The sequence below is a fragment of the Chiloscyllium punctatum genome, chromosome 41 (assembly GCF_047496795.1).
Source record: "Chiloscyllium punctatum isolate Juve2018m chromosome 41, sChiPun1.3, whole genome shotgun sequence".
Taxonomy (NCBI): domain Eukaryota; kingdom Metazoa; phylum Chordata; class Chondrichthyes; order Orectolobiformes; family Hemiscylliidae; genus Chiloscyllium; species Chiloscyllium punctatum.
In genome coordinates, this window is record NC_092779.1 from 14,824,436 (window position 1) to 14,847,653 (window position 23,218).

Sequence of the window (23,218 nt, forward strand, 5' to 3'; positions counted from 1 at the left end):
TCTCCTCCCCGTCTCCTCCGCCCCCCCACCCCCCAGTCTCCTCCCCACCCCCCAGTCTCCTCCGCCCCCCCCCACCCCCCAGTCTCCCCCGCCCCCCCCCACCCCCCAGTCTCCCCCCTTGTCTCCCCCCGCCCCCGTCTCCCCCGCACCCCCCCCCAGTCTCCTCCGCCCCACCCCCCGCCAGTCTCCCCCCGCCCCCGCCAGTCTCCCCCGCACCCCGCCCCCCAGTCTCCTCCCCGTCTCCTCCCCACCCCCCAGTCTCCCCCCTTGTCTCCCCCCGCACCCCACCCCCCAGTCTCCCCCGCCCCTTACCGGTGTGTGACCGCATGTGCCGGGTGAGATCCTGCAGGGACCAGAACCGTTTGCTGCAGACCGCGCAGATCTTTTTCCGTTTGTCCGCCTTGCTCGAGCCGCTGGGCGGGGCCTTCCGGAGCTCGAGCTGCCCCGCGGCGGTTGGCGGTTGGGGCGCGCGGGCTCCGGGGGCGCCCCCTCCTGCCCCTGCCGCCTCTTCCACATCATCCTCCCGCCGCGGCGGGGGCCCGTCTGAGCGGGAGGCGCCCGCGCTCTTGGCGGGCCGCGAGCGGAGGGCCCCGGGCTGCTCGGCCGCAGGCCTGGGGCCTCGCCTGGCATCCCGGTCCCGGCGGCGCTCGCAGGCGTGGGCCTTCCGGTGGCGGGCCAGGGTGGCGGCGTATTTGAAGGTTTTCCCGCAGACGCCGCACGAGTTGCGGCCCTCGGCCGGCGCCGCGCCCGGGTCGGGGCTGCCCAGCTTGAAGTCGATCAGCTTGCTGGCGAAATCCAGGTCCAGGCTCTTGTTGCTCTGAGCGTCCTCCTCGGCCTCCTGCTCCTCGGCCGCCGCCGCCGACGACTCCGCTTTGGGCTCGCTCTCGCCCGTCGCTCCCTCCGCTCCAGGCCGCTCTGTGGGCCCGGGCGAAGGACAGGCCGCTGCCGCCGTCGCTGGAGCTGGCGAGGCCTCGGTCACCGTCGTCTCCGACTCGGGAACGTTACCTGAGGGCGACACAGAGAGAGGTTAGAGAGTGGGAGAGAAAAAAAGAAACTACCGGATAATAGAAAACACAGCTCAGAAAATCCAGGAACAAGGACAATTAAAATAAACTTTTAAAAAAACACAGGTCAGAAAAACAGCAACTACCAGGAAAAGAGACAAATTAAACAAAAAAAAACACCTACCAGGCGCAGAAACAAAAACAAAGTCAGAACATCAACAACTACCAAGGACAGAGACAATAATACAAAAAAAAAACCTCGACATTTACCACGTACAGACAATAAGATGTATAGGTCAGAAAATCAACACCTACTATGGGCAAAGACAATAAAAAACAAAAAGGTCAGAAAATCAACACCTATCATGGACAAAGACAATAAAAAACAAAAAAAAACAGGTTAGAAAATCAACACCTATCCTGGACAAAGACAATAAAAAACAAAAAAAAACAGGTTAGAAAATCAACACCTATCCTGGACAAAGACAATAAAAAACAAAAAAAACAGGTTAGAAAATCAACACCTATCATGGGCAAAGACAATAAAAAACAAAACAAAAAGGTCAGAAAATCAACACCTATCCTGGACAAAGACAATAAAAAACAAAAAAAAACAGGTCAGAAAACCAACACCTACTATGGGCAAAGACAATAAAAAACAAAACAAAAAGGTCAGAAAATCAACACCTATCATGGACAAAGACAATAAAAAACAAAAAAAAACAGGTCAGAAAATCAACACCTATCCTGGACAAAGACAATAAAAAACAAAAAAAAACAGGTCAGAAAATCAACACCTATCATGGACAAAGACAATAAAAAACAAAAAAAAACAGGTTAGAAAATCAACACCTATCATGGACAAAGACAATAAAAAACAAAAAAAAACAGGTTAGAAAATCAACACCTATCATGGACAAAGACAAATTTTAAAAAAATCACAGGTCAGAAAGTCCACAACTGCCAGGGACAGAGACAATAAAATGCACAGGTCAGAAAACCAACACCTACTTACAGACAAGGACAATGAGAAACAAAAAAGACACAGGACAGAAAATCAATGTCTGTCAAAAAGTGACACATAAAACAAAAACACTCTTCAGAAAACGAACACTATAACTTCCAAAGAAATGGACAATAAAATAGACAGGTCAGAAAGTGAAACCACCAAAGATGGACATAAGCAAAACTATCGGGGACAATAAAACACTGGTCAGAAAGTGAACAATCATCAAAGACAGGCAAGCAATAACTACCAGATACAATAGAACAAAGAGCTTAACTTTCCAAGTTAGGCAGCCTGTTCAATGCATGGGCCCATTGTTGTTTAAACCAGTGGTCTCACTACGCTATCACAAAAAGTGGCTCCATCTCTTAGGAGCATCATCATTTACTATTGACACAGGATATAGCCAACATCGACTGGTTTAATTGTACATTCATGCCAAACTACAGAATGAATTCTGTTTTATGTATCTTACAACTCAAGGCAGGTCAAACAGATAACCACTAAACTAAAGGATATTCACAAGGTACAAGTATTGGACAAACATCTGGTTGAGTTTCTCTGTGATGTGTGTCTGCGTGCGTCAGTCAGAATATTGTTGAGCGTGTATTGAAAACTGGACCTTAGAGAAAGGAGCCATCACAGATAGGATCATGTCCTTGTAAACATATCCTAATTCATTGGGAATGATTATGTTGGGAATTTTAGGCAGGAGAAATTAGTTGTACCAAAGCGACCAACTGAGGTACTTTTAGGCCAATTGTTTGCAATCAGCATTGTTTAAAGGAAAACTGCCTTGGTGCAAAAAGTGTTTGGCATTTCTTTTTGGTTTTGATTTGAAGAGTGTAAAAGGGGCAGAACATTGTACATCACAGGAACTTCACTGGTGAAATTAATTACAAAGAATTCTGGTATGGTTTATGCCCTCACACAGTGCAATTACAAGCAAACAAAATAACCATTTGCCAAATACTTTTGTGTTGCCCCCAAGAGGCAGAGCTCCTTTAATCTGATGGCAGATCAATCATTTTGGAAGTGAGGCCTCTCTGTCACTCTCTCTCTCTGGACTGTTTGCTCTCGCAGGCACTGCCCCCTTGCTACGGCAAAGCCTGACTGCACCTCTCATTTCAATTAATCCCTCACAAGAGCAAAGGAGCACTCTTTAAACCTACTGAAACACGGCACTATGACTGGAGCTGGCTCTCTCTGGTGGTAATTACCTGTGCTTTCCAGGGGCTTTGCATCAGTTGCTTTGGATCTGGCAATCAGGCCATTTCTTCGCAGTGACCGGTTGGCAACACCATGCTTGCGCAAGAGGTGGCGTTCACAGTTAGATTTGGTGGAAAAGAAAGCGTCACATTTTGGACAGGGAAAGGGCTTCTGACCTTTTATTAAAACAAAAAGTAAAAAAAAACAAAAAAAGTAGCTATTTATGCAGTTTGTGACAATCGCATTGTCTTATATAAACGAAACAGAAAAAAAACACCAGTTAAACGGTGTTTAACTAGTAACTACAATATTCCCAAATTAATACCATGCCATCTTACCAAAAAAAAACCCAACATAACACATTTTAACTGGGTGTCCATAAGCTGCTGTTGCTGCTGCTATGGGGCTTGCAAATCTTGTTAATGAGTAACTTGACACACACAGCCCAGGGTTACTCTTCACTGCAATGTGAATACCTCTGTGGAAGCAGTACCTATGGTGTTAAATTGCTCAACTAAAATAAAAACCAGTTTTTTAAAAAATGCACAGCACTGGGAAGAATCTGAAAAGGTGTTCAAGACACAGCTTCTACTGCCCATGGGAGTGAACCACATGTCTCAGAATAAGATTGCATCCTATAGGATATTTTCAATAAAATCAAAATTGTGCTGCATGTTAACACAATGGTTTCATACATTTGAGTGGGTTAAACAGTTATTGCTTCTTTTCAGCAACAGATTGGAGCTCGAGACTTCAGCATTTAGTACAAAAACGATACAATGCAATTTCAGCCTAACCAACTTTACTCATGGCGGGGAATTTAAAATCAACAGCTCCTGGTCTGGCCTAGCAAAGCAATTTGAGCAGTGCAGCCGTAGTAAACAGTCCATTGGCCAAGTGATTGTTGAATAGGCTTTTTCCAATAAAATAATCATTTTAAGATGAAGCTCCTTTCTCTAGAATGGCTATGAGTGCCATTCTCTTTATGTTACATCTGCCAACCTCTGGCAAAAGTGTAATTTATTGAAGATTTACTGCTACTACTTCTCCCACTGTAAATCTAAAAACACCACATAGAGGGAGCTGACAAGATTCCGTTTCTGTGATACAGCAGCCAGCTGATTTTCGGGTGGAAGGCCTCCCCTGATCTGTCAGAGTATTTCCAGTGTTTTTCTTGGTTTACTAACGTTCAGGTCCAAACAAACTATAGACGCTTTTAACTTTGGCTCAGACCTCACACACTTCTGTAACTGTGGTGGTGTTCAGCAATCAGTTTGCTCAGTACCCATCAAAGCCTGACACAGCCCCCAGGGGCAAAGAGCTGGGAACAGGGTGTGGCCGTCTCTGCTGTAAGGCTCCATGTCTCATATACTGTGCCTACACACATACTATGTCCTCAATCATTTTCACAAAGAAGTTCCGTTTTTGTGAGCTATATTACTTTACAGAGTTATTAAACTGGATACTGCCCCCAAGGAGGTGGTGGATTGCAACAGCATTTTCTTTTTACAAGGCAATATTTTGAGAGTTTACAGATCTGCTCAGGTACCCCAGGTTGCTTTGCTATTTTGAATCCATTTCACACAACATGATGCCAATGTTATAAATGCGCAAATACTCTGCATGAGTAAAACTGTACTTTTTAAAATTATATTCCTGAATGGACCATTTGGCAACTTGCTTGACCCATCAGCCAGGTAAGGAAGTCCACCTGGTCCAACTCCACCCAACCCAACACAAATCCATTCACCATCTCTTTGCCTTAAGGGATGTGGACAAAACTCAGTCTTCCAGAGAGTCCACTGAAAGGTGAAAAAAAATGCCCACTCAGCACAAAGGCAAGTACTAATTAACACCCAGCCCTCTAGCACTGATAGAATCAAAGAGCCTTACAGCACAAGAGGAGACCATTCAGGCCACCCAGCCTAGCTCTAGTCCTTCAAAAGACTTGCACCTTCATTCTCTTTTTTTATATATATAAACCTTTCATCAAGTTGCCTGTATCTCTCATGAAGTGACAAATTAACAAACACTACCACAACAATAACGAGAGGGAAAGATAGGGAAGAGTGAAGTAGTTTAAATTAAAATGGAGCTGATGGGGGGAGATAATGCACTCCAATCCCCTGTAGTGCCCACCTCTTTTCTCTCCAATGGTTTTTTTTTAAGTGTACTAATAGACATGTTGTACTTCCTCTCCACAAATGTAGCCATGGAAGGAGGACAGGCAGCTCAGAACTACGACCCTTCTGCAGCATGTGTCTGAATCTGAAGGTTGTGTGTTCAGGAGCCCCATCAGGATTTGAGCACAAAAATCTGGACTGAGACACCAATGCAGTAATGGGGGAACGTGTGTGCAGCTGCTCCAATGTTCTGCACAAGCCGATTACAGAACTGACTTCCAATTCCAGAAGTCACTGCTGTGCACAGGCCACACAGCTGCTTAAGAAAATTAGAGGGATTGCTGCTGGGTGAGTGCTGCACAGTTGGAGATGAAGGTTTTTGAGTGTGACCTGAAACTGAAGCTCTATCTGCCCTTTCAGGCTAAATTAATATATCCACGACGGCCAATCAATATCACAGAAACAGATTATCTGGTCCTGAAGACGTGGTTTCTGGAAACCTACTCTGCAAATTGGCTCACTTGTTTTCTATATTAGAACTGCAACCACATGTCAAAAGTCAGGGTTGATTAGCTCCGTTGGCTGAATTGCAATGCAGAGTAATGCCAACAGCATTCCTGCACCGACTGATGTAGTATATTTTTGGCAATACCAGCTCGATAGGCCAAAGGACCTTTTCTGTACTGTATGATTCTAGACACTGGGTGCAAGGGGAAAACACACTGCAAGAACCAGAAAGTCCAATTTACATTTCAAAAGGTTAATTATACAGCAGCAAGGGTGAGCAAAGTCCATTCCTAAGCCTTTACACTTTGATCAACTGATAGTATCATTTTCAAAAAGTAATCTTACACTTGCTTGCTTCTCATTATAAAATCCAAAGACTCTGCGAAAGGAGAAAACTCATTGGAGCCCAGGTGGCCTTTATGGCCCAGTAAAAGCCTTGAAAATTGAATTATTTGTTGCCTTTTTCTTTTTCAGACCCGCATTCTCTCCCTTCCCCCTTACTGGTGGAAGAATTGCAAATTATTTCAAAAACATTTGCAAAGCGACAAAGGCTTCATTCAGAAGGTCAAGTGGCACCAACACAGGACCTGGAAAGGAATCTAAGGTAACCCCTGGCTCATTATTAAAAAAGGTGTTTCAAAGTCAACACCACCACTCATTGTACACCAGTTCAGAATCCCACCATGTAAAAGTGTTTGTAGGCAATCCTACAGCAAAGCGTGTCACAGGAAAACAAACAAGATTACATGAGTGAATGCACATCAATGCTGCATTCAAATAAAGCCCAACAATTACATGGCCTTTAGCCTGATGTCTAACTAAACACAACCCTCTCTTCTCCCTAACCCTGCGACCACCAGTCAAACTCAAAGTTGAAAAGTTTTATATTATAACAGCCGGTCAACAAAAAACAGGGAATATTAACTTTCACCCCCATGTATAGTTTATATAGCTGGTGTCTTTAATTTTTTTTTAAACCCTCACAATACCGTCAAATTGCTGGCATCTTTATTAGGAAGGATTCAATCTAACTCATATTACTGCAAAGAGGAACATCATTCTCAAACGCAGTTGTTCAGACTAATGTCATTCTCAGTATGACATGGTCCTGCTTGACTGACTGGTGATCAGCACCTCCAGATTCTCAATTGCTAAACAAGACATAGTGCCTCACAGGACAGCAATGATCCAGGTTCAGCCCCTGCTCTGTGCTCCTTTGCTGCTTATGGATAAGGATATGCCAAGGTGACCCCCGCACTGAGCAAGTGTTTTGAGTGCCCCATACTGAGTTCCAGTGACTTGCATGCTTACAGATGTGAGGTGATGGTTCTTTTTGCTGATAACCTACACCCCAGGATCCCTGATGTTAAACAGGCTGCCAATGTGTACTGTCTAAGACAGTGGTTAACAACCAGAATGTCAGGATCCTACAAGCATTGCTCTAATTCCTAATTCCAGGAGCATCTGTGCGGTTTTTGGGTCATTTGAAAATTGTCTCATATTTTCAGATATATTATTCTTACATTCATTGAAAAATAAACATCAAAATGTCTGCATTCGCATTCATTCACCGTTTCAATTGTGAACTTACTTTATTATTAATTTTGTTTTATGAAGCACACATGATGGAAGGGAATGACCGAGTCTCGGTTGATGGTCCATACAATTCCACAGTAAACTAGTGGGTTCCTTAACCAAAAAGGATTGAGAAGCCAATAGTCAAGGCTCATAGATTGACCAGCTGAGTGAGGGAAATTAAGTCTTTCAGACCCAAGCACAGGACCACGGGCTCCAGGTCAGAAAGAGTCAAAATAACACAGGAAAAGGCAGGGCAAAATCAAAAATGTTTGGTTTTCCAGAATAGTTGTCCGATTTCAGAAGAATTAACTGCATTAAATTCTAAATGTGAACAATTGTATAGTGGTCTTACCTGTGTGTGTTAACATATGACGCTGCAGTGAACTAGCCCAAGGAAATAGACGTGGGCAGTATGGACAAGTGATTTTTTGCACTGAGTTAGAGTAGGAATTTTTTTTCCCCTTCAAGGTTATTATGTCTCCTTTTTCCTTTCCCTGGGAATCTTTTTCCTCCTTTTCGGGTTCCTCTTTGACACTGGTGGACTGTAGGAAAGGACTGAACTTGTTGGTGTCGGTCGTGGCCAACATTTTCTCCACACTGGCAAATTCCCCACTGGACTCTGGGTCTACGCTGCTGCTGCTGACACTGGGTCGAATCTTCTTGAACTTGAGACTTCGCCTTCTTCCCTTCCTCTTGCCTGGCCCCGTTGCCCCCGCTGATGTTTTCTCCGCGGTGTGTTGTAGGGCCAAAGGTTTTGCTGGGCCATTGGTTCCTGTTTGTGGAGCAGCCTTGGTAGCCAGGCCGATCTTTAAATCCTCTGCCCCATCAGACGAGGGGGTGGGCTTGTTAGCTTCAGCACCATCCTTGACATCCCTCTTCAACAAGGCGGGAGCAGATGAAACGGAAGAAATTATTTGGGCGATGGAAGCCAGGGGTGGCAGCTCTTTGCCCGCGGCAGGTTTGGGCAGGAGCAGCGGAGGTGGTGGTTTAGGCCTAAGGGGTCGCAGCATGCTGGTGCTGGCAACCACGGCTGGGAGAGAGGCCGGATTCCTCGTGGGCACCAAACCCTGCAATGGCGAAGAATGTTTCGTACTTACGTGTTTATCGAGGCTGGTCTTCGCCTGGAAGTTAGATGGGCACTGCTGACAGGCAAATGAGCCACCATTAACAACCAGCTGGCTCTCGTCCTTATTTTCTTTGCCCAGGTTTGTTTTATCCTTCGGGGGGTTTTTGGGGACAGAAAGGTCTATGGGCTCCAGGGTGCTGTCAAACTGTGCAACAATGGGTGAGGCATGCTTCCTGAGCAAGTGGCACTCCTGTTTGTAGGAGTGGAAAGACACATTCTTGTTCTTTTGAGAAAAATCCAGCGGTTCGTCCAAGTCCATTGAGAAAATACCCATGGGCTCCATTTTTAAGGAGCCCTGGGGTAGCGACCCATGCATAAACCCATTCTGAGGCTCCTTGCATGAGACCGGAGAGCCATTTGCAGATACGCTCTCCTCAGATAAAGTGGGGGACACTGCCCCGTTTTCACCCACGAGGCAGTCCACCAACAAGATGTGCTTTTCCATCTCCTTCTCCTCAACGTGGGTGTGCTGCTTAAGGATGTGACGGATGCAGTTGTTTTTGGTGGAAAAGCCCATGTTGCACTCTCGGCACTCAAAGGGTTTCTTCTGACAGCTGCTGTGTGTCCTCAGGTGATGCCGGAGGGCGCGGTAGTATTTGAGGTCTTCACCGCAGTACTTGCACACAGTGTCTGGTGAGCAGAAAGAGTCCACCAGCTCTGCGGTATGGCTCTCCGCGTACTCAATGTTCTTCTCAATGTCCTTGCGGGTCATCTTGAGGTGCTTCTTGCGCAGGTGCCTCTCACAGTTGGCCTTCACTGTGAAAGGGTAGTGGCAGATTTTACAGATGAAGGGCCTCTCGCCGCTGTGTGTGCGGAGGTGGCGGATTAACGCAGCCTTGTCTGCTGCAATGTACGTGCAGATGTTGCACTGGTATGGTGAGATGCCCAGATGTGAGCGGATGTGAGCTTTCAGCACACCAGAGAAAGCAAACACCTGGTTGCAAAAGCGACATGGATATAAGACTTTCTTCAACGCGGGAACCTTCTTGCTGGATGTCCCCGTCATCATGTCTTTGAGATCTCCTTCCATGACTTCCTGTTTTATAGCCCCGTTCATCTCCATTGGCATCAACGCTTCAATAATACTATCCTGCTCAAGCTGGGTCTTCATCTCAACGGGGCTCAGCGGCTCAGTCTTTGGCTGAAGAAAGGGCTGCGCTCCGTTCACAGGTTTCACCTTCAGGTCTTGTGGGCTGCACAAAGGCCCAGCTACTGTCTTCACAAGTTTCAGAGGAGGAGGGAAGAGGTTGGGGCTAATGCATCCAGGTGAAGCTTGCTGGGAACTCATGAGCGGGGGTGGTGTGGAAGCCACAACGGTACACGGTGCGACCAGGGGCTTTGGCTTGAGCGGAGGCATCTGCCTGTAGATGGACTGGTTCGGGATGGAAGGCGCCTTGGATAGTGGTGGCAAACTGATCTGTGTGGGAGCAGAGGATGCCATTTTCAGGATCTGCTGAATGTCAGCAAACTCAATGGTGGACTCACTAGAGATGGGCTTCACCACAATACTGCTATCGGGCTGGATTATAAAGCCCTTCTGGAAAGGGTGCAAGGACAAGATCTTAACCTTGTCCTGAAGTGGAGAGAGGGAGGACAGGCTTGCTCCCAGGGAAGCCAGGTCTAAGGGTGGTTGATCCTTCACAGTAGCACAGTTGGCCTCTTGAGGTAGTTTCCAAGGGGGCGTTTCAGCCCAGATTGTGTGGATATCGAATTCTGTGGTTTCCTCTCGTTTCATCGCCTTCGCCTCTTTGGCGTGCTGCAGACCCAATGACGCCATGAAGGCTTTCTGCTTCACATCCACGTCGGGCATTTGTTGGGGCTCCGGTAGACCCTGGCCTCCTTCCAGCTGCCCCCGGTGGGTTTCGAGGTGTAACTTCAGAGCCGCAAGCATTGGGAAGGCTTTGTTGCACAATTCACAAACAAACCGGTGAAACTTGCTCGTGCATCTCCTCAGGTTCAACTCAGACCAGACCTGCACAAACGAAACAACAAAAATAAATTAAAAACAAAAACCAAGAGGGGAGGGCCTTGACAACACACCCCTCAGGCAAAAATACACTTGCATTTATGCATTAGGAACACCCTGGTTAAAAGATGGACCCATTGAGGAACACCCTAAGTAAAAGCTGGGCCCATTAGGAACACCCTGGTTGAAATCTAGACCCATTAGGAACACCTTGATGAAAAGCTGTGCCTAATGGTTTGTCTTGTCGAATGAAGGAATTATTTTGTGCAAATGAATTTTACACTCATTCTGTTAAAGATTGCTGAGTTTGAAGCATTTCCTGGTTTAATTATAGCAGAGTCAAATTATAGCTCCTCCACTGTTACTCCTCCTGTGTTGTACACTGTCTACTCCTTCAGTAATGATTGTACCAGACAGGTTACATAGGAGATTCCCCAGAATGTGGCCTGGGCTGGAGTGATTCAGCTCTGAAGAGACTAGATAGGCTGGGGCCAGAACAGAGAAGGCTGAGGGGAGATCTAGTTGAGGTGTTCAAAGTTCTAAGGGACAGGGACAGAGTAGATGGGGAGAAACCTTCCCCCCCCCCCCCCTTAATAGAGAGGTCAGTAACCAGGGGACATAGTTTTAAAGTAAATGCAGGAGGAAATTTAAGAAAAAATGTTTTTCACTCTGAGGGTTATGAGCATGAGGAATTCACTGCCCGAAAGAGTAATGGAAGTGGGAACCCTTGAGACATTTAGGAATGATTTAGATGAACACTTGAAATGGCATCGCAAACATAGCTATGGGCCAAGTGCTGTAAAGTAGGATTAGAACCGATGGATATTTGATGACTGATGCAGGCACAATGGGCTGAAGGGCCTCTTTCTGTGCTGTAAAGACTCTGGGGTACAATTTCTCCAGTCCCCACCAGTGTATTTTTGGACTCCTTTGTAGGACAATGACAATTCACCAAATTAAGGGCAGTTTCCTTTCTGAAAAGTGAATTTGATTTTACTCATCTCACATTGGATGTTAACAACCACGACTTAACAGACTTCATCCAGACAATCTGTATCTAAATCAAATGCACATCGCAGAGGGAAAGGTCAGTGCCTCACTCACTAAACAGCCATTTCATTTACACTCAACAGTACATTTGAGTATTTCAGCTGAAAACAGTGTGTGGCTTTGTAAACTAGCCAAAAAGGCATATTCTTGGCCCATTTTACCACTCAGTTACGTACACGTGAAGCCAACTCATTAATGTGTTTTCATGTAAATGATAATCAAATGCTGCATGCAACACCACACAGTTCAAATGATTAATCAAGACTTCAAATAATTAACCTGTCCTTTTGATGGATAACCAGTTCCTTTGCTGGCTTTCGGGCTTTGTTATGCAACAATAGGCAATCTCCCTGAAATAGGTCAAGGGTGCAGACTCAGCCTTGTCCTCAACCCCAGCCCTTTCCTGTGCCATACATGGATTACATCTCAAGATAAGGGGCCAACCATTTACGATGGAGATGAGGAGGAATGTCTTCACTCAGAGTGTGGTGAATCTTTGGAATTCTCTGTCCTAGAGGGCCATGGAAGCTCATCAAGCAGATTCAAGACAGCAATCAATTTCTGGACACCAATCACACCAAGAGATATGGAGGTAGCGCTGTAAAGTGGCATTGAGACATAATCTATTTGAATGGTGGAACAGGCTCGATAGGCTGAATGGCCCTACTTCAATTCCTACAGATTGGGTGCACTGTCATTTCCAATTGGCTGTCAACTAGCAAGTCTCTGAAGTGGGAACCACTGTTGGAGTAAGAACATCGCTCAATAACAGGGGTGGGTTTCCAAGTGGCTGCAGTATAAAATCAGGACAGGACTGGACCACAACAACTGATCATGATGTTAATCCTAGTTTTTGGGGTAGAATCCCATTGGTTGCCTCATTCACATCTGCAAACAGAATCAAGGGATGTAACTAAGACCATGTCTGCTCAATGGATGTTGTCCCATCAGTCAAAAGCAGTGCAAGGAAGGAGATGGACATTTCCAGACAGAATTAAAGGGGATCCTTAACTGCTACTGGATAAAGGCAGATGGAGCTTTTAAAGATAACGTTTTGGAAGCTGTTTGCCTGTTTTTCCTGCCTTTTATAGAACCACAGACATGTTACCGTACCAAAAGAGACCATTCAGCCCACAGTACGGTTAAATGAACATACATGAAACGTTTGGCATTTCACTGCTGCTACATTTTTCAAAATGCCTTCATGGGACATGTGTGTCACTGGTAAGACCAATATATGTTACCCATCCCTATCTGACCTTCAACCTGCCAGTGCTCGCTTGGTCATGCCACAGTCAACCTGGATTTGGCATGACATGTAGGCCATACTGGGAAATGAAGGCAGATGTCCCTTCCTACATGAGTGAACACCAGATGGGCTTTTACAGCAATCAATGATAGTCTCTTAATGGTGAGCATGAAAATATTTTTATATCTGGTGCCGTGGTGGGATTTGAACTCATGTCTCCATAGGTTCTGGATTATACGTCCAGTGACAGAGCCATTAGAGCACCATCCCTTCCCACACACATTCACTGAGCTATCATAACACCAGATATCCGTGTTAAATCTGCCTCTTTTTAACTTGATGGGATGAGACTGCCGCTGGTAATCAACGTTTATCATTCATCCCGAGTTGCCTGGCAGCAAGTAGCCTTTTGAACCACTCCATGTAGGGTAGGCATGCAAGCACAGAGAGTCCGCACAGGAAGTCAGCCCCAATGGATTAGCTGTCCACCAGAGTGCTTTCACACCAAAAGACCACCAATGATTGGTGCCTCAGTGGTTAGCACTGTTGAGGCCTCACAGCGCCAGCGACCTGGGTTCGATTCCAGCCTTGGGTGACTGTATGTTGAGCTTCCAAATTCTCCCCATGTTTGCATGGGTTTCCTCCGCATGCCCTGGTTTCCATGTGCAAATTAGGTGGATTGGCCCTGGAAAATCGCCCATAGTGTCTAAGGATGTGCAGGCTAGGTGGATTAGCCACAGGAAATGTGGGATACTAGGATAGGGTGGAGGGGGAGCTTGGCCTGGGTGAGATGTTCTCCAGAGGGTTGGTGCACGCCCAATGGGCCAAATGACCTCTGCCCATACTGTAGGGATTCTGTTTATGATTCTATAATTATACCATGCAAAGCAGACTTCCAGCTGACATTTAGGACCACATCTCATCCACCCGACCAATTAAAGTTCACACACCAATATCACCCTACATGAGGGACTCTGGTATGCAAGAAAATGTCGCAATGAAAAGCAATGGGAATTTTTCTCCACCCCAGTACTGGGGAAAATTAATGTTTTCTATTCATTTCTGGGATGTGGATGCTGCTGGCAGGGTTGGTATTTATTGCTCATCCCTAATTAACATTGAGGTGGTGAGCTACTTCCTGGACCTACTGTAACCCTTAAACCAAAGTCCTGTTAGACTGGAAATTTCAGGCAGCAACAGTGGAGAAATGACAATATTTGTTCCGAGTCAGGATGATGTGTGAAGAAACGGCAAATGTTAGTTCCGAGTCAGGATGATGTGTGGTTTGGAGAGGAAACTGATGGTGATGTGACCACTGCCTAGCTTCTTCGAGATAATGGAAGTTGCAAAAGAGGGAAGGGCTGGTGAAAAGGCTTTAGCAAACTGCTTGCATACTGTCACAATGGTGTGCCAATTGTGGAGGGAAATTGTTTAAGGTGGTGAATGGGATGATGGCCTGGGCGGTGTCAAGGTCTTGAGTGTTGTTGGGAGTTGTACCCATCCATATAAATGAAGACTATTCCATCACACTCCTGACTCTTGCATTTGTAGATGGTGAACAGGCTTTGGAGAGTGAAGAGGTGGGTTATTTGCTGCAGTATTCCCAGCCTCGGAGCAGCTGTTGTAGCCACTGTCTTTATATGGCTAGTCAAGTTCAGTTCCTGGTCAGTGGTTAACCACCCAGAATGTTGATACTGGGAGAATTCAGTGATAGTAATGTTATTGGATGTGAAAAAGAGATGGTTACATTTTCAATTGTTGGAGATAGCCATTTAGTGGCATGAATTTACTTGCCATTTATCAGCTCAAACCTGGATATTGTCCAGGGCTTTGGATCTGAGGAGTTGTGAATGGTGCTAAACATTGTGCAATCATCAGCGAACATCCCCACTTCTGATCTTACAATGGATGGAAGATCATTAATGAACAGCTGAAGATAGTTGGGTCTAGGATACTACCTTGAGGAACTCTTGCAGAAATGTCCAGGACCTGAGATGTCAGATCTCCAACAACCACTACCATCTTCTTATGTTCCAGGAATGGCTCGAACTAGTAGAGAATTTTTCTCCTGATTCCCATTGATTACAGTCTTGCTAGGGCTCCTCAATTCCACAGTCTTGATGTCAAACCAGTTGTTCTTACCTCACCTGTTCATTTTAGCTTTTTGTTCATGTTTGAGAGAATGCTGCATTAAGATCAGGAGCTCAGTGACTCTGTGGAAGCCAAGTCAGACTATTGAGATGTTACTGAGTAACACCGTATATGTGGAGGTCTGCAATCCACTACTAAGGAAATAAAAGCTTTGAATAAAGTCAATGGGAATCTCCACTGACTGGAGTCATACCTAGAACGTAAGAGGGCGGTTGTGATTATTGGAGGCCAATCTTTTAAGTCCCAGGACATCCTGAGGGTAATGTTCTAAAACCAATCTGGACACTAGTTGCTGATAGTTGATTTTCATCGATTTGGACTTGGGCAGGGAAATGTTAAATAAGATTTCAACTTCTGTTTGCTATTGATTTCAGAGAGGAGGCATGCATAAAATGGACATCAGGTGGGAACAAGATGAGATCTAGCTATGTTCAAATTTGCAAGGCTACACATTAATCAGTCACCACAGTGTTGGTGCCAATTGAACAAACTCATTGTCTTTGGTATGAAGATACAAATGGAATTAGCAGAAAGGAGAACAATTGGGAGAGCTGGAGGAAGACAAATTATGCTTATGACCACAATTTAATTCATTGGCCAGGTAGAGTAATGTATCTTCCCAAAAATAGTCATTAACATAATTCTTCCACGAAAGTAAAATTCTGTGGATACTGGAAATCTGCAACGAAGATAGGAAGTGCTGTAATACACAGCAGGTCTAGACTCTCTGGGAGGGTCAGAAACAAAGTTAACATGAGCAGTCCTGAAGAAGTCAAGTTCTTCCTTCAATGTTAACCCTTGTTTCTCTCTCACCGGGGAGTAATTGGCTGGGCGGCTATCGTCCACACTCACTATTTTTTTCCCAATTGGGCAGCAGGGTTTACCTGAGAAATGAGGGGGAACTTCCGGCAGGAGAAATCGATGAATCCGAGGTCATGGAAGCCCACGGGAATTGTGGGATTGTTCTGGATGTAAGGCTTTCCCGACACGTCTGTTGGAAGCTGCTTGTGGATTATTGCATTATGACGTAGCAAACCCCGGTGTGTCTTAAAGGAGATACAGCAGAGGTTACACCTGAGCAGGAAAGATCAACGGGGTACACGGTCAGAGTTTGTTCAGAAAACATGGCCCCAAACTACTGATAACCATACCTTCCCAGGATGCTTGGGAACCAGGCATCTTGTGTACAACAGTGAATATCTAACATATCTTTATAAAAGAAGCAATACAACAAAATAAGACCTGCTGTAATCTAACTGTGATGCTATTTTAACTGAGGCTTCTAATACATACAGGGACATCCAGCTTTGTGAACTGTAGGTTATCTTGGGTTCAGTTCTGTTTGCAGCTTTAGCGATTAGACAGTGAGATGAGCTTCCAACCTCATACCACCAAAACATGCCATTTCCACCTTCATTACACACAAACTATGAGCAGAAGGCCATTCAGCCCTTCAAAGTCTGCTCTGCCACTCAATACAATTAATATTGATCCTTGATCTCAATGCCAGATTCCCTCTTTATCTCCAGATTCCTCGATGCCTTCAATATCTAAAAGAAATTTATCAATCTCCTTTCTTGAATGTACTCAGTGATCCAGCTTTCTATGCTGGAGAATTCCACAGTTTATGACTCCCCAAAGGGGATATGGTTTCCGCATCTCAGTCCCAAATGATCTACCTTGTATCTGGAGGCTGTAACCCCCCCCCCCCCGCCGCCAGATTCTAGATTCCCCAGCTGGAGAAACCATCCACCTTGTATCTATTCTGTCCAGCCCTTTTAAAAATGTATATATTTCAATCATATCCTCTCTCTCAGAATCATCACCTGACTTAGTCATGTGATAGGAAACATAAGAACAAGAGTTGGATCATTCAGCCCATCAGACCACTATTTTAGGTCTTGGCTGATCATCTCGATGACATTTTTCCCTGCACTGTATTCCATCCCTGCTCATTTGCTGCTGCAACCCTCAATTGTGTCTTTGTCACTTCTAGATTCAACTACTGCATTGTTCTCTCAGTTTCTACCTTCCGGAAACTTAATGTTGTCCAAAATCCTTACTGCCTACACTGTAACATGCACCTAGTCACGTTCACCACTCATCCCCAAGCTCACAGACCTACGCTGGTTCCTGGTCAATCTTGAAGCCTGGTCAAAGATGTATATATTAACTCGTGTCTCAAAGGACTAGAACAAAATAGAGAGGTGGAGAGGTTTCATGATGGAATTTCAGCGATTGGGACCCAACGCAATTGAAGGGATGGCAAGTAATCAGGAGACTCAAGAGGGCAGAATTTGAGGGGTGCAGATTTCATGGAGGTACAGAGATAGGGAAGGGTGAGGTCATGCAGGGATTAGAAAGGAAGGCTGAGAATTTTTAAATCAAGACATTGCTTGATTTGAAGCCAGTGTTATCCCAGGGGATGGAGAGAATAGGAATCGGAGTGAATTGGTACACAAGCTGTAGAGCCACATGGTTTATAGCCTGTTTTCTCTGAAGCCTGGGGTAGGTTAGCCTCCCAGTGTATCACTTCATAAAGTGCAACAAGTGAAGGCCAGCTCTTGCTCACATGACACTGTTTCCTGACAACGGGGCATTTCTTGTAGCTTGCCAGGCAGGGAGAAGGGACTGCAGACTTGTTAACATTCTGCCATTCAACATACACTGTACACCATCAAAACCACTGACTATCACTTGATTGGCCAATGTGGGCATAATACAGGATACAGGTGCCATGACAAAGGTGGTTCAACAGGGCAGTCATCGGCTGTTGGGTATTTGACGATACCTGGGTGAAGGTGTTTAAACTTTGTCCTCCCATTGTCATGACCTCTATCTACTGTAGCCATCAACAACAACTTACATTTATGTAGTGCCTTTGATGTAGTAACACACCTCAAGGCACTTCATGGGGAGCATCATCATCATCATCATAATTTGACACTGAGCCACACGACCAAAAGCTTGGTCAAAAAGGGAGGTTTTAGGAAGTGAAAAGAAAGAAGGGGAATGCCAAGCAAGGGTAGGAGCCAGTAGAAAATCCCCCTGGGGTGCAGTCACTGGAGAATGTACTTCGTAAATACAAGCTGTAATTAGAAGCCCTTGAGCACACTGCATTGTGGGAAGTTAATTATTTAAAATTGATTTTTCTGGCAATGCAGTGGAAAAGCCACTTCTCATTGCCTATTTCCAGTTGTCTGGAGAAGATGGTGGTAACCTACCAACTTCAATCTCTTCTGTCACTGTTAAGTAAATACACCTACAGGGCTGTTACGGAGGGAGTTTAAGGAATTTGACCAAGTAACACTGAACCTACAGTAAGATAGCTCCAAATCAGAACGCCATGCATGTATTGTGACAAATTTTATGATTAAAGTACAATTTCTGGAGAGGAATCTTAACAATTGGTTCACACAGTTTTGGCTTTTGCTCCCAATATTATCTCCGCCTTGTTGCTACTTCAATCAGATTTCACTTCTAGTTTGCAAGAACTACATCACAAACATTTTCTCAACAAAGCGTCAGCTCTGAGCTGCAGTTTTTCACTGCCCAAGTGATTGGGGTGAGCATTTTTTGTGAAGTAGCAGTGATGCTGAAATGGGAGTATGTTTCACGACAGTCTGTACACATGCATTACTCTTTCATGCACTGGTACTGACTGGTGCAGGCACGATGGGCCAAATGGCTTTCATCTACACCCTAGCAATTCTGAGTTTCAGTGACCTGGACAGTTCCTTATTGGTCACATCATGGGACTCTGTTTCTGCCAACCCCTGGAGTGACTTACAAAGTGTCCGCAGACATGACTGTTTCCCATGGTCAGTGTGGATGAAACATCCACACGATCTGATGCACTGTGGCTGGCATCGGACCCTATGAACATGGAACAAGAACATGCCACTCAGCCCTTCCAGCCTGTTCCACCATTCAGTCAGATCAAGGCTGGAGATTTTATCTCAACACTACAATAGAGTAAAAGCCAAACTGACAAATTAACTCCCCACAAATCCAAATCTTATCTCAGCTAATTAATGGATGTTTAAGTCTATCCTTGCAGTCAGACTTCACAAAATCACAGGAATAGGCCATTCAGCCTGTCATATTGGTACAGGCTCTCCAAATGAGCAATTCACTCCGTGTAATTTTGCTGCCTCTTCCCTGTAATCCTGTGCCATTAGTCCTTTCCAAATAACAGTCCAAAATCACCTCTGAAAACCTGGATTGAACCTGTGTCCACCATACTCCCAGGCAGCGCCCTTCTCATTGTAACCACTCAGGTCGGGTTAGGTGCTGACTGTTCTTGCTGAGTACCCTTCCAGACCCAGACCCCAGAGTTTATTCCCCCAGGACCAGACAGTTGGGCCTACACTTTTCAGGACACATCCTTCAGGCTCTCTTACTGCTTCAGCCAAGTAATTACAAATTATTTTCCTGTTTGAACAATCCTATTCACCTACTCCAATACAGGCTGCCTTAACCTTGTGCCAAATTGAAATTTAAGAAGTTAATGATTTATTGAAAAAATTTCACACACTGATGTGAGTTATTGCAAACATGCTACTGGCCTAGATCATTTCACAACTTGGTGGTGGATTGGGATGGGACGGGGGAGTGAAGAAAAGGGGAATCAGGAAATTAGCAAGCTCCCCTGAACATGTAGAGATCCCACCCAATGAGCCACAAGTTGACACTGCATAGCAGCCAGTGTCTGACACCAAAGCTGCCTCCTTCAGTATCTACACTTGGTGACACCTGCAGAGGTGACCCCAGGCACCTGAAGCCAAGTGAAATCACATTATTGTCACAGCATTCAACAGAAGGCCACAAGGTTTTTCTGTTTTAAAATCAGGTGCTGAACCTTAAACTCACAAGCCACTTTAAAAAAAATGTCAGTTTACACGTGGCTAGAGACCAAGAGCGTGGACAACAGAGGTCATTATATACCCCCAAATGTACTACTAGGGGTGGCACTCAGAGCCTCACACACATTCTGTCTTCATCGTCCATTACACATCTGGCCATTCATCATCTCAGTCCCTTTCTATATTGCCTTTCCTTCACTTCATTGCCTTTTAAAAGCAAGTAATGGGTTCTTCACTGATGCAATCTCTTCGAACTGAGGGCAACGCATGAGGACACATTAGGACCCAATAGCTCTCATAGCCAGCTGTGTCTCAGGGCTCAGCTATTTTTCTTCAGCTCCAACATTCCTTAATCCTATCATCCATCTTTTCTATTCAGATCGCTCAGCAAATTTCCAGAAATTCAAAAACGCATTGACCCAGGTTGGAATACTGCAACAGCAGATGATGGAATTTGAACAAAAAATCTGGAATTAATAATCTAATGATGGACATGAATCCATTGTTGATTGACAGAAAAAAACAGTCTGGTTAATTTTAGGGAAGGATACTGCCATCTGCTTTCATGTGACTCCAGACCCACAGCAATGGGGTTTACTCTTCCGGGCAATTAAGGATGGGCAATAAATGTTGACCTAGACAGTGATAGCCTTGTCCTGTGAATGAATAAGAAATAAAAATAATAAACTGGGTTTATGCGTGTTTGGAGTGCATTTGTGCAATTTACCCTCAACCCCAAGGACTTCAGCACTCCAAGATGGCAGGTTACTGGGGCAATTAGGGACTGGCATTAAATGAAGGCCTAGCTAGCAAGACCCATGTCCCGCAAACAAATGCAAAAACTACCTTCTTCCCCCATTATAGGTCAGGACTTTTCCAAAGCTTGAGTTTCCCACTATTGAAAGGTCAGGAGGGTGAGTACATCCTCCTAGATACTGGCGCCACACCACCAGCTATAGGGTGTAGTCAGACCTTGTGCCCTCACAAGGAAACTGGCAATCTGCAATCACAGTGGCACCAGCAATGGCCAAGACTGGGACTGCAAGCAATACCCAGAGTCCAAGTACTAGAGCCCAGGACCAGGTAAAGTATGGGGTCTTGGGAAGGGGGGAGGGGGTTGCAGCCACCAGCCAACCCATTACCTGAAATGGGCAGTGGTGGAGTTTGAGGAATTGAGAAAGATGCTGGGTGTGTGTGTGTGTGAGAGAGAGAGAGAGAGAGAGAGAGAGAGAGAGAGAGAGAGAGAGAGAGAGTGTGTGTGTGTGTGTGTGTGTGTGTGTGTGTGTGTGTGTGTGAATGTGAGAGATCGCGAGTGCAACAGATCGCAAGTGCAAGACCTAGTGCAAGAGAGTGCAAGTCTGAAACAGCGCAAGGGAGCAAATGTGACAGAGAAGAGTGTGAAAGTGAATGAGTGTGCATGTGCGCACACGTGTTTAGGTACATGCTTGTGGAAGTAGGGGGGAGATGCCCAATGTTAGAAGGAGGCAATGATAGGAACACCCCCAATTCCCACCCAAGGCCCAAGTATGATTACTTTGTACTTCCCTCACCTCCCAATTCATGAATGTCTCCTGGCACCGTGAATATTGAGGCTGGTTGGGATACAGCTCTTTTGTGTTTATTCACTGGGCACTTCAGGGCCTGAAATGGGGAAAGGCTGGGACCTCATTAAGGTCTCAATCATCCCATCTGAAAACTACACAGGAACTGAGAATGGGCTGAGGAGGCCACCCGAGAAATCTTAAAGAGACCCCCCCCACCCCAACCATCCAACCTGCAAACCCAGAGAGGAGAGAATATTCCCCTGAGTGGCTCCAGTTCTGTCTCCAAGGCCTGGGAGATCCTCAAATCAACAACAAAGTCCAGATTCAAATCCCACCGGCCCTGGAGATGTCTCATAACAAATATAAACAGGCTCATTACAAAATACTGCAACGTAAAACTCCATGAATGTAATGTAACGTCCCAATTCCTAAGTCACATCTAGGGGCTAGAGGAGCAGCTGAAGTAATGCTTGGGGAAAGTCGTAAAGTTTTAAGAAGCATCTTCGAGGAGGAGAGTGAGATGGAGAGGGGAGAGGAGGCACAGAGGAGATTTTCAGAGCTTGAGGCCCAAAGCAGCTGATGGCACGGCCACTAAAGATGGAGTGATTAACATCGAAGATGAGCAAGAGGCCATAATCAGCGGAGCACAGAGCTCTGAGGAGAGCTGAAGCAGATTACAGAAAGGAGGAGGGGCGAGAGGGACTGAAGGATTTGAGAACGAAGAGCAACTGTATCAAATCATAGGCACTGCCAGACACAGCCTCATTCCTCCACCACCCCCGTGAATATCCTGTCAGGCTGACTTTGCACAGAGCAGGGATTGATGCAGAGTTTTTCCCAGCAGCCTGTCCATCAGGGGAGTTGGGAGTGCTCAGGTCTAGCCACACTGTTAACACAGCGATCCTCAACACAAGCCTTGTTCGAACAGCAGTCAGCGAGTAAATAGCCAGGCCTCAAAGCTTCTCTAAACTCAGCTCCACACAGGCTGACATTTCTCTGCACCCCACCCCCCCACTCCATTCCCACTGAGACGTCCCGATTACAGGATTCAAAACAACCAGGCTAATCTCTTCCAGTTGCTGCGAGGTTTAACACAGAACTCACCAGGCCTTCAGGCTGACCACTACTGCTGCACTAACTCCAGCCATCACACCCATTCTCTCTCTCACACAGACACTCAGCCACATACACAGCCAGACACACACACACACATTTTCTCACACATATAGTTGCATTGCCCATTACTAGATGAAACAGTGCAATTATCAGGAGTCTGGCTGAAATCAAAGAGGCTTGAATAACCCCTTTGATGTGACAACCTCCTGATTCTAGATGCTCCTTGCACAGAAATGAAAATTCGATTCCAGTGGGAAAGGGGAGTTCATCAAACAGCCTAAATAGTAGTGGGCAGCACTGCTGTCTCACAGCACCAGGGACTGGGGTTCCATTTCAGCCTCAGGTGACTGTCTGTTTGCCCCTTCTCACCGTGTCTGTGTGGGTTTCCTCTGGGTGCCCCGGTTTCCTTCCACAGTACAACGATGTGCAGGTTACGTGGAACAGCCATGAGAAATACAGAGATGGGGTAGGGGCCTCAGTTTGGTTGGGATAGTCTTTGGAGGGCTGATGTAGACTCAATAGGCTAAATGGCCTCTTTGTGCTCTGTAAGGATTCTGTGAACAGAGAGTTAATTTGTTCATTACCAGTGTCTAGGAAGAGCGTTGCGCGTGACTACTCGCATCGTGGTCTTGGCTGCACCACCCCGGGAACACGGAGTAAAAGGAAGATAAGGAGAAATTTCTTCAGCCAGAGTGTGGTGAATCTATGCAATTCATTGCCACAG

At 45.6% G+C, this 23,218-nt stretch overlaps 1 protein-coding gene across 9 annotated transcripts in view; it reads right to left on the bottom strand.

The window, feature by feature from the left end:
• rreb1a (ras responsive element binding protein 1a) overlaps nt 1-23,218 on the bottom strand; it is a 285,692-nt gene that overhangs the window by 9,625 nt on the left and 252,849 nt on the right. For 8 of the 9 annotated variants that reach the window (XM_072560424.1, XM_072560423.1, XM_072560431.1 and 5 more), the window contains 4 exons: nt 15,854-16,043; nt 7,780-10,525; nt 3,231-3,395; nt 313-1,005 (listed from right to left, as the gene is read on the bottom strand). In XM_072560424.1, the coding sequence (XP_072416525.1) occupies nt 313-1,005; nt 3,231-3,395; nt 7,780-10,525; nt 15,854-16,043 (3,794 nt within the window). The remainder of the gene's footprint in view (nt 1-312; nt 1,006-3,230; nt 3,396-7,779; nt 10,526-15,853; nt 16,044-23,218) is intronic. The other variant, XM_072560425.1, reaches the window with a different exon arrangement.